Here is a 12,391-nt window from a genome sequence, read left to right as displayed (position 1 = left end):
TAGAGATAAGCACTTTACACATACATTATCTCATTTTAATGATAGTTTTATTAACTATGAACTATTTCCCCAATTCTACTGGCAAAGAAAACTGAGGCTCAGAGATCTCAGAGGAAAAAAAAAAACCACACCAAAAAATTACAAGTTATAAAGGCAAATGTAACACTTGTCCTGCTGGTTAGTACATCTGGCTTGAGACAAATTACTGAAGCCCTCTGCAAACCTCAGTGTCCCCTTGTATAAGAATATTCACACTGTAAAGACGTATAGAGTGGCTACGCCTACTTAGGAAATGGTGGTTCCTACCTTTCTTTTACTGTGACTTTTTAAAAAACTTTATTGCCAAAATTAAGACGTGAAGCTCAATCCCAAGTCAGCCTGGTGTACTATACTGAAAAGAGCACTGAGAAACCAGAGTCCAAACTTCTAGCCCTGACACATCAAATCACCACCAACAAACCTCCTTCTTACTACTGTGTCTACCTCGCAGGTCTTCAGCTTCCTTTGTGTAAGTTCACGGAGACAGACTGGATGACCTTACCCTAAGGTCCCAGACTGCTCTCAGATTCTGTTTTCTTTCACTTTACCAAAGCCAAACCAAAACTTATTCACAGGAGCACCTGAAACTGAAGTGCATAACCTTCAGTTACTATTTCCCCAGAATACTGCAGGTATCAACAAAGACTAATCTTAAGTACACACATTTTACAATCAACTCTTTAATATTTACCGTAGGTGTGTGCTTTTCCAAAGCCAGACCCCAGTTCTAAGTACTCACTCTAGAGAAAACGAAGATGTATGTCTTGATATTTATACTTATGACCTTCTGGAAATGCAGGTGGGGGAAGAGAGATTTGAACACAGAGATTAACATGAAATACTCATCTTCATGGGCATAAGGGTATCAGTCCCTCCCAACTCAGCTGCAGCACTCCTGGCTGAAGAGTCCCCCTACCAGCATTCTCAGTGTGTTGGCAGGACGCAGCTCCTTAAACCACGGTCCCCTGCTGTTCTGTGAGGCCAAGCTTAAAGGGGCAGAAAGGGATCTGAGTGGCGTGACACCCTCCCGGGAAGAGCCAGCAGACTACTGAGGAGCACTGGGGTGAAGTGGGCTCAGAAAGCTACTCAGAAACACGTCCTAAGCTATTCAAATCGCACTCTGCATTTAAACCTGGTCAGATGACACACACATAAAAAATAAAAGGGCAATTACAATTAACCCATGTAGCTCATATTAAGGTAGTAAGTATTATCCACAGAGTAGTTTCTCTAGAAACCATCTCCCCATCCCACACAGTAACTGTGGGAACTGCCACATGCTGGATTATGTGAGAAGGGCCCTGCCCTTGGGCACAGTGGGTTAGTGTGAGGATGGCCGCCTGACCCAAGGCTACTCATGCATCAGGGCCCCTTCCCCAGGCAAGTCTCAGACGAAGCACTAATATGAACAACAAGAGCTCTAAGTAGCTGCTTTCTGCTCCCCTTCTCCATGCGAAAATGAAGCCTACCAGGCAGGAGGGAGTCAAGATGAGAAAGCAGATCCCAATGGACTTGAAGTCCTGACTTTAGCTGTTCATGAAACACAGCCACATCCCTACCTCTGTGGCTAAGTTGTTTTGACTCTTTCTAGGATTTCATAAATCACCCCCCAAAATCTTGCAGATATATTCCTCTTCTTACCTATGCTAACTTAAGTTCTGTTTTTGTCAACTGTAACTAGGACTCGTGCAACACCAAAATTCTTTTCTGCACAGCCAGCTGTCTTCCTTTCAACATCCCTGTAAGGCAGACAGCCATATATTACTGGTCTTCTTCATTTTCTCACATGCATCTCACATTAGTCTTGAGAGGCAGACCAAATAATATAGCCAATTTTATAGATAAGAAAACTGAGGATCAGAAGGGGTAATCTGTTTACCAAAGAATGCTGGAGTCAGGACTCAAACCCAGAGCTTTAGGGTCCAGTGCTGTTGTCCCTCCACCAGGAATTCTCCCCAAACTAGACTTCCTTGACATACATGTGGGCTAAAAATAACTGAACTGATCTACCTAGAGTCACAGCAAAAGCAATGAAGCTAGAATTCAAACCCTGGTATTCCACCTCCCTGATATACTGCTTCTGTTAGACAGAAGTAGAAAAGACAGCATTACACAGCAAGAGTAGAAGAAAGGGGAAGACTACCAGTCCCACAGGGCTGTTCATCTGAGACTAAATGAAGGGTCTCCTCTAAAGCAACGCAAAAACCCTGCAGAGCCTAGTTTTCTGGCCAGTACATAGTAACACTACTCAGGGCAACGGAGAGGAAGTCCACTAAGAGTGAGAACAGCTGAGTGTACCTTCTCTGATTACAATGGAACCATTAGTTCCATTCCCAGAACTGAGAAGCACTTCAGTCATGCAATCAAGGCAACAGAAAAGGGAAGGAACACATCATGGTCTCTTCTAATTAAAGTAGGGAAGTCACTCTGGAGACAGGTCACCTCTGGGAGCAGGCAGAAGCAGGTGGATGGGAGAGTAAAAAACACATGGGGTAATGTAACTTAGACCTCGTATTGTAATTCTTGGGTAGGATGATGGGTGTTCATTATGAAAAAAATCAATAAATACAAAAAAGGCTATGAATGGACCAAAGACAACAAGGTCATGAACTAAGAATTGGGAATAATTTATTTCTGTGTACCTGAAACCAATCTGAAAAAAAAACAAAGAGACAGAGAAAATGTAATCACTAAGGCTTTCCCTAAGAGCACACTGGCATGGAAATGCTAGACTAGGGCTCTACTCCTGGCTTTGTCACATTACGTGAGCCCAGGCATGTAAATTAATAATGATTTCCATTTACATAACAGCTAAGTTACCTTCAACATCAATTTTCTCCATTTTCAAAAAAAGTACCACATACTTACTGTAAGAAAATTACTTTTTACATAATTATTCTGGTCAAAAATTGGAAAAAAACTAATATGAAACAACAGGGATTGGTCAAATAGATCTCTACAATGGAATGTTATTAGAAAAGGTGTGTGGAACCAGAATTTCACACACCACTGATGGCTGTATAAATTGGTACATCTCCTTTGAAGGGCAATTTCTTACTATCTACCAAAGTTACAGACGTATGCATAGACATACCCCTTGACTCAGTAATACTCGCGAAATTTAGCCTATAGGAGTATATATATAGACAGACATATATACAAGTTATACGAAGTCTTCTTTTTTAAAATCCTATCATTGTTTATAATATTACATAATAAATATATCCAACAATGAAAGACTGATTACATAAACCACGGTACCACATCCATACCACAAAGAGGCTATGAAGTGGTAAGGAAAGACACTGCAAAGTAAAAAGGGGATGTGCAGACAGAATGGTATGATCAGTACACTAACTTCTGCATAAAAAAGCAGGAAGTGTATTTTTCTTTGGTTTTATTTTCACAAAATAAAACACTGAAAGGAATCATAAGAAACTAAGAAGAGTACGTACAAGTGTGGAGAGAGGGTGAGGAAAGATACCCAGAAATGGGCAAATGGAAACGCAAGGATGGCAGGGAGACTGCCTGAAAACCTGTTTTTTTTAAAAATTGTAATTCTGGCCATAGGCTTTTTACTTATTTATTTATTTATTTTTTGTTAAATTTTCTTTATTTATTTTTGGCTGAGTTGGGTCTTTGTTGCTGCACGTGGGCTTTCTCTAGTTGCGGTGAGCGGGGGTTACTCTTCGTTGCAGTGCACAGACTTCTCACTGCAGTGGCTCCTCTTGTTGGAGAGCACAGGCTCTAGGTGCACGAGCTTCAGTAGGTGTGGCACATGGGCTCAGTAGTTGTGGCTCACGGGCTCTAGAGCATAGGCTCAGTAATTGTGGTACACGGGCTTAGCTGCTCCACGACATGCGGGATCTTCCCGGGCCAGGGCTTGAACCCATGTCTCCTGCATTGGCAGGCGGATTCTTAACCACTGCGCCATCAGGGAAGCCCTGGCCACAGGCTTTTTAAAAAGGGGTAATTAGAAAGCTTTTATCTTGCCAGAAAATACAAAAATTAAAACAGTACCACACCAACCAATGCAACAATATAAATGAATCTTATAGCATTATGTTGAGTGGACATAAAAGCATACAGGACGTAATTCCATTTATGTGAAGTTTAAGAATAGACAAAACTAATTGATGTGATAGGAATAAGAGGAGTTACCAACCCCTAGGGGATACTGACTAAGAGGCATAAGGAAACCTTAGACACTGGAATGTATGATATCTTGATTTAGAGGCTGGTTACAAATGGGCTTATACGTGTAAAATTTCACCAAGCCATACAATTAAATTAGTGCATTTAATGTACTTTACTGTGTGTGTATAGATATACATTACACTTCAGTAAAAATTTTTAACAATATCAAAATTGTTTTTGAGAAATATTTAATGTGATAAAAAGCCTATATCATGTTAAATCAAAAAAGGTAGAATTTTACACTGATAAGGACTACAATCATACTTCTGAATTAGAATAAGAAGTAGGAAGAGGAGGAAAGGATTAAAGAAAATACACGAAAAAGGTAACTCAGAATGGCAGAATTTTCTTTATACTTCACAGTATTTTCAAAATTATTTAATTAAAATAACCATATTCTTTGAATTCAGAAAAAGTACCAATTAACCTGGGGTTTGAGGACATAATAGAAAAAATAAAGATCTACAACTTTAATTAAAAGAGCCTTTAAACATTTAAAATACAACAACGTTGGTACAAACTTAAGTGAGTGACTGACTACAAAGGACCAGGTTAACATACAAACAGTGTGCAAACATGGCCTGTTTATTTTACAAAGTACAAGATATCCAGAAAGGGGAGGGAAAAAAAACAACCCTAAAAATCCCTAAGAAGGCAGAGAAACCATTGTGCCGGAGATTCAGAGACAGGAAATTAGAAAATTACACATTTTCTCACAGATAATACAAAAGGACTGAAATCTGCTTAAAACTCTTAAGGCTCAACTGTTGAGGTGCCTTTGCCCTGGGGGTTCTTATCTTAAAGATTTTAAAATTCAAGAAAGGCAGTACAATTTAATTATGAATGTCAGGATGTACCTACCCCAATGTGTAGGGAAGAAGTAAATTTAGTAGGTAATTGCTCCTTTAGTAAGTTTAGTAAGATACCACCCCCCGCACCCCCAAACAATCCACTATTAGCTGTATGGAGAGTATCTTGTCTTAGTTCTCCACAATTAGAATTCAAATTTTAATTCTCATTTAGCACAAGTAATTAATTCTAGATTCTCTTCCATTATTTCAAGTGGAGATAATTTTTACGATATTACTTTCTAATGACCAAAAGGAAGAAAAAACACTAATCCACTCCACTGCCAGGCACTTTATTTTATCTTGCTTTATTTTCTAATTTTTAAGTTTATTATTATTTTTTTTGCCGTGCCACGCAGCTTGCAGGATCTTAGTTCCCCAACCAGGGATTGAACCCAGGCCCCGGCAGCGAAAGTGCCAAGTTCTAACCACTGGACTGCCAGGGAATTCCCCCACTTTATTTATTTATCTTATTGGAGTATAGTTGATTTACAATGTTGCGTTACTTTCTGCTATACAGCAAAGTGATTCAGTTATACATATACATATAGCCACTCTTTTTTAGATTCTTTTCCCATACTCTACTCAATACCCTGTAATGCCAGGCACTTCGGATGCAGCATCAAACATTTCCACTTGCGCACCTGTGTTATCGGAGTGAAATCCATTCGAGCAGAATACTGCGTAAGAGCAGAGAAACCTGAGGAACAGTCTGCATCTGGTTGTGGAAGTAAGTTGAGGCAAGAATGAAAATGTGGGACTGAGTTCAGCAAAGCAAACCTGGGCAGGTGAAGGGAGGAATGGAAGGCAAAGCACAATACCTGTGACTAAAACTGCCTCCCAATAGCTTATTTCCAATAGCCTTCCTTAGGCATTTGAGTTGGGGGAACAAGGGAAAAGGAAATGAGGAATTTTCAAGTAATTAAGTACCGCATAAAACATCAGTGTGCTCAAAATCCTATGTCTGCTATTCAACAGATGATTATTTAGTTTCATACGACAAAACATTTATTACTACAGAGAAACTATGATGTGTGAAACAACCTACAGGCTGGCTATCAAATTTCCAGGGATTCAGTGAGGAAGCATTATAAAAATAATGCCTCTTTAAAAGTTAAGCCTTTCTGGCTTTGTTGTCATCATCACCTCCATAAGTTATTATGGCTATCTTTTGTCAAATTATCCAAAGTACCCAGAACTTATTAAACCTTCATGACAGTAAAATCAGATGAGAAGCCGAAGTTCACTGGGACTCTAATATTACTGGCACTGGTCTCTCTTGAGTTAGTTTCTTAGGCTCTCAAAACCTTAAGTAAACAAATCCAACAGCCAGTGAAAACTGACACACCCAGAAACTCTCAGTGAAACCTTGACTTCACAGTTCACAATAGACTGTCCTATTCCCTCTACAGGTGGCCTTGCCTGGAGCTAAAGGTCAAAAGAAAACAATCCCCAACACCTTCACATTTTACTGGGTTGGGGGAGGGGGATGAGGAAGAAAAAAACAACAAGCAGGCTTCAAGGAGAGGTCGGGAACACGGGCACACACATACCATACCTTCTGTTTCTCCTGACTGCTTCGTCTTAGTACCTTAACTAGAAAAATTTCATGTACATTCAAATTTCTTCAAACACCAGATGGAGGATGCTAGAGCTAGGAGCCTTCAAGATGATCAGTATCTTCACCCCCAACCTGACCAGCAGGACCCACCCTCAGCCCACTCCGCTCTGCTCCCACGGGCCAAAACCAACCTACCCTGGAACCAGGGTCCAGGATTCTCAACCAACCTTCATGGCAAGAAACCAATCTGCTCAAAGAAACCTATGAAGGCAGATTCTGAGGCTGCTCTCAACAACATCCTAACAGAGTATTTCTAACAAAGTTTGGAACACACCTAAAAACAGGTTAGCTATCAGGAACATGCATTTGGGAGGTATTTTTGGTAAGAGGGACTTTCTGCACTTCAGCAAGTCGCATCATTTAGGAAGCCACCTACTGGTAGGATTAACAGTATATGAAAAAAAAAAATTGCCCTAATCTCTCTCTGCCTTCACTTAAGTATTTCAATATGTCAATATCAGTACAGAATTAGTCCCTGTGATTCTCCAGGCTGTTCCACATGTAAAAAGTTTAAAGACCTGCCACCTGCTACCACCCCAAAAACACCGTTGCCAATCTTTTTTTTTTTTTTTTTTTGCGGTATGCGGGCCTCTCACTGCTGTGGCCTCTCCTGTTGCGGAGCACAGGCTCCAGATGCGCAGGCTCAGCGGCCATGGCTCACGGGCCCAGCCGCTCTGTGGCATGTGGGATCTTCCCGGACCGGGGCACGAACCCGTGTCCCCTGCATCGGCAGGCGGACTCTCAACCACTGCACCACCAGGGAAGCCCCCCTTGCCAATCTTGACCAAAGACCGTAAACATCCTGAGCACTGGTATTTACTTCCAAAACAATCAGCAGGATAATAAAAAGGAAGGGGAGAGGAGATGTTTTTGTTTTCCAAAGCCACGTTATTTCCTTCGTGGTTTCTTTAAAAGCCATTTCTTCTCAGTGCCTAGATCCACTTCTTAGAAATAGAAATCTGGCTTTTACTCGTAGTAAAACCATGTCCACTCATCCCACTTTCTTAACATTCGAAGTAAAATGTGAGGCCACAACTTTTGCAATATACAAAGACAATAATTCTACAAATTAAGTTTCACAAAGCAGAATAGGTTAAATTTAGAGACAAATCTGGGGGTCTAATAAAAAACTGGACATTTACTGACTTTCTTAAAACACTTACCCACTCTTCGACATTGGGGGGCTGCTCATCATAAATACGTTCCTTGTCCCACAAAATATTTGACTTGTCATACCGGTCCATCTTTCTTCGCGTTTTCACAGCAAAGAAAATTATTAAAGCAAAAGCCACAACAACCATAAATGCCAGCACAATGGCAATGGCCTAAAAAGAGATTAAAGATATTGACATATTTAGCTTTTAATTGCTTACTTTATCCCAACCCACACTCTACAAATACCTAAGGCCCTACTAAATATCTGTTGTTTAACTGCTATAAAACTGATACAAACGGTTACATTTTAGAAATATAAAACCTAGCCCAAGCTAGTTCAGCTAAGGCTAGCAACACACACACACCAACCTTGATTCACATACACACACACACAACTTTGATTCAATCCTTGGAATGAACATGAATCCCTGTTTTAGAATTATAGAAAACTAGTTCCAAAGCCTGAGCACCAAGGGGCCATATTTCCATAAACAGATGAGAATACCCAATAAATTAACTCATCACTGGTATACTTCTAAAGGTCTGGAAAATGTTATTCTCAGAAGTAGTTTTATTATTTTTTTTAACATCTTTATTGGAGTATAATTGCTTTACAATGGTGTGTTAGCTTCTGCTTTATAACAAAGTGAATCAGTTACACATATACATATATCCCCATATCTCTTCCCTCTTGCATCTCCCTCCCTCCCACCCTCCCTATCCCACCCCTCTAGGTGGTCACAAAGCACCGAGCTGTCAAAAGTAGTTTTAAATACCCAATCATGCTTATAGCCTTGTTCGTAACACATGTCTGGCACAACTTTTTACACTGAATGTAAATTTCAGTCTTACCATAAATTATGCAGATACACTCTAACCAAGCTATAAATTAGAGAGAATGGGCTAATGATCCTTTTAGTCTGTTAGGTTCCTGTTTTAGGTGTCTTTTGTGTGCTTACTAGAAGAGCCTGTGACAAGGAAACCCTACCCCTGACAGTTCTCCTAGTGTCTGACAGGTATGTTAAGTGGTACACTGGCATGGAGGCACTTGGGAGTTCAGACAGGTACCAGGGCTCTGGCCTGGATGTCTGCTAACGGGTAAGAGGAAGCTCTCTTTGCAGCTGTCTATGTAACAGTGGTATCCTTTTTCAAAGAATACAGGTTTCGGGTAGTCAGAGGACTAAGAGGGATGTCAGTGTGATAAGAAAGGAATACCAGCCCTCAGCCCTATTTACCACAGACACTCTGAATGTCGACAACAAAACTCTGAAACCTACATTTCAGTCTTCAAAATAAAGGTAGTTATTGGAGAAGGTCTAACCCCCAAAAGGTGACTCATTCTGGTAAAAGAATGAAAATTCCTGGGTCAGTGTAAGGAGAAAAAAAAAAGGAAAAAAGAATACTAGGTTAGAAACATTTTCTTAATTAGGATGACTCCTGGTTACTGAAAGCAAGGTTCTCCACCCCACCTGCACGTTTGAATCACCTGACAGCTTTTTGAAATACTGACTTACACAGTGAAAATTTGAAAACATTTTTATAACAAATTAAAGAAGACCTAAGTAAATGAAAAGACACCCTATGTTCATGCATCAGAAGACTTATTGTAAAGATGACAATTCTTCTCCCAGCTAGGATTTTGAAGGATTGCATTGATCTACAAATTCAACGCAACCCTTCAAAATTCTAGCTGGCTTTTTTGCAGAAATTGACAAGCTGATCCTAACATTCATATGAAAATGCAAGAGACCTAGAATCTAGCCAAAAGAATCTTGAAAAAGAAGAGCAAAGTTGGAGGACCCCCCACTTCCCAATTTCAAAATTGATGACAAAGCTACAGCAATCAAGAAGTGTGGTACTAAATAGAACTACCATATGACCCAGCAATCCCACTACTGGGCATATACCCTGAGAAAACCATAATTCAAAAAGAGTCATGCACCAAAATGTTCATTGCAGCTCTATTTACAATAGCCCGGAGATGGAAACAACCTAAGTGCCCATCATCGGATGAATGGATAAAGAAGATGTGGCACATATATACAATGGAATATTACTCAGCCATAAAAAGAAACGAAATTGAGCTATTTGTAATGAGGTGGATAGACCTAGAGTCTGTCATACACAGTGAAGTAAGTCAGAAAGAAAAAGACAAATACCGTATGCTAACACATATATATGGAATTTAAGAAAAAAAAAAATGTCATGAAGAACCTAGGGGTAAGGCAGGAATAAAGACGCAGACCTCCTAGAGAACGGACTTGAGGTTATGGGGAGGGAGAAGGGTGAGCTGTGACAGGGCGAGAGAGAGTCATGGACATATACACACTAACAAACGTAGTAGGGTAGATAGCTAGTGGGAAGCAGCCACATGGCACGGGGATATTGGCTCAGTGCTTTGTGACAGCCTGGAGGGGTGGGATAGGGAGGGTGGGAGGGAGGGAGATGCAAGAGGGAAGAGATATGGGAACATATGCATATGTATAACTGATTCACTTTGTTATAAAGCAGAAACTAACACACCATTGTAAAGCAATTATACCCCAATAAAGATGTTAAAAAAAAATAAAAAAAAAAAAAAGAAAATGCAAGAGACCTAGAATCTAGCCAAAAGAATCTTGAAAAAGAAGAGCAAAGTTGGAGGACCCCCCACTTCCCAATTTCAAAATTGATGACAAAGCTACAGCAATCAAGAAGTGTGGTACTAAATAGAACTACCATATGACCCAGCAATCCCACTACTGGGCATATACCCTGAGAAAACCATAATTCAAAAAGAGTCATGCACCAAAATGTTCATTGCAGCTCTATTTACAATAGCCCGGAGATGGAAACAACCTAAGTGCCCATCATCGGATGAATGGATAAAGAAGATGTGGCACATATATACAATGGAATATTACTCAGCCATAAAAAGAAAAGAAATTGAGCTATTTGTAATGAGGTGGATAGACCTAGAGTCTGTCATACAGAGTGAAGTCAGAAAGAGAAAAACAAATACCATATGCTAACATATATATATTGAATTTAAGAAGAAAAAAATGTCATGAAGAACCTAGGGGTAAGACAGGAATAAAGACACAAACCTACTAGAGAACGGACTTGAGGATATGGGGAGGGGGAAAGGTAAGCTGTGACAAAGCAAGAGAGAGGCATGGACATATATACACTACCAAACGTAAGGTAGATAGCTAGTGGGAAGCAGCCGCATAGCACAGGGAGATCAGCTCGGTGCTTTGTGACCACCTAGACGGGTGGGATAGGGAGGGTGGGAGGGAGGGAGACGCAAGAGGGAAGAGATATGGGAACATGTGTATAACTGATTCACTTTGTTATAAAGCAGAAACTAACACACCATTGTAAAGCAATTATACCCCAATAAAGATGTTTAAAAAAAAAAAAGAAGTGTGGTACTGACCTAAGGACAGAAACACAAGTAATGGAAACAAATTGAGAGTCTAGAAATAAATCGTCACATTTATGGTCAATTCATTTTTGACCAGGTCATGAAAATAACTCAATGGAGAAATAGTCCTTTCAACAAATAATACTAAGACAACTGGATATCCACATGCAAGAAATGTTGGACCCCTTCCTTGTAACATGCCCCAAATTAACTCAAAATGGATCATGGACCTAACTGTTAAAAGCTAAAATTATAAAACTCTTAGAAGAAAACATATAGGAGTAAATCTTTGTGACCTCGAATTAGGCAAAGTGTTTTTAGATACAACACCCTTTTAGGGTGCAAAAGCAATGAAGCAAAATTAAATGAGACCTCACCAAAATTAAAAAACTTTTGTGCAAAGAACATCATCCAGAAAGTGAAAAGAGAATGACAAAATGGAGAGAAAATACTTGCAAATCATATTATAAGGGACTTGTATCCAAATATATAAAATTTCTTACAACTTAATAAAAATCCAAATAGCCCAACTAAATAATGGGCAAAGATCCTGAATAACCATTTCTCCAAAGAAGATATACTAATAGCCAATAAGCAGAAGAAAATATCATTAGCTATCACGGAAATGCAAATCAAAACCAAAATGAGGTACCACTTCACACCCATTAGCATGGTTAGACTCAAACAGACAAAAACAATGCTGGGGGATGTGGAGAAACTGGAATCCTCATACATTTCTGGTAAACGTACAATAATGCAACCTCTTTGTAGAACAATGTGACAGTTCCTCAAAAGGTTAAACGCAGAATCTCCCTAAGACCCATCAATTCTACCCCTAGGTATATACTGAACTCAAGAGACATTAAAACATAAGTTTCACAGAAAAATTCGTAACGGCCAAGGTGGAAATAGCCCAAATGTCTGTTAACTGGCCAATAAATAAAATGTGGTATAGCCCCACAATGGAATGGTATTCAGCAATAAATAGGAATGAAGTACTGGTACATGTTCTAACACGGATGAACCTTAAAACATTAATGCTAAGTGAAAGAAGCCAATCATACAAAAACACATATTGTATGAGTCTGCTTATATGAGATATCCAGAATAGGCAAAACCACAGAA

The 12,391-nt window shown here is 39.7% G+C and overlaps 1 protein-coding gene across 5 annotated transcripts in view; it reads right to left on the bottom strand.

Moving 5' to 3' along the window:
* The window catches only part of OCLN (occludin), a 49,815-nt gene that overhangs the window by 23,921 nt on the left and 13,503 nt on the right, over positions 1 to 12,391 (bottom strand). For all 5 annotated transcript variants that reach the window (XM_019929908.2, XM_004316419.3, XM_073802184.1 and 2 more), the window contains one exon: positions 7,869 to 8,030. In XM_019929908.2, coding sequence (XP_019785467.1) covers positions 7,869 to 8,030 — 162 coding nt within the window. The remainder of the gene's footprint in view (positions 1 to 7,868; positions 8,031 to 12,391) is intronic.

This window comes from Tursiops truncatus, chromosome 3 (assembly GCF_011762595.2).
Source record: "Tursiops truncatus isolate mTurTru1 chromosome 3, mTurTru1.mat.Y, whole genome shotgun sequence".
NCBI classification, from domain to species: Eukaryota; Metazoa; Chordata; class Mammalia; order Artiodactyla; family Delphinidae; genus Tursiops; species Tursiops truncatus.
This window is presented reverse-complemented; position numbering and strand designations above follow the sequence as displayed.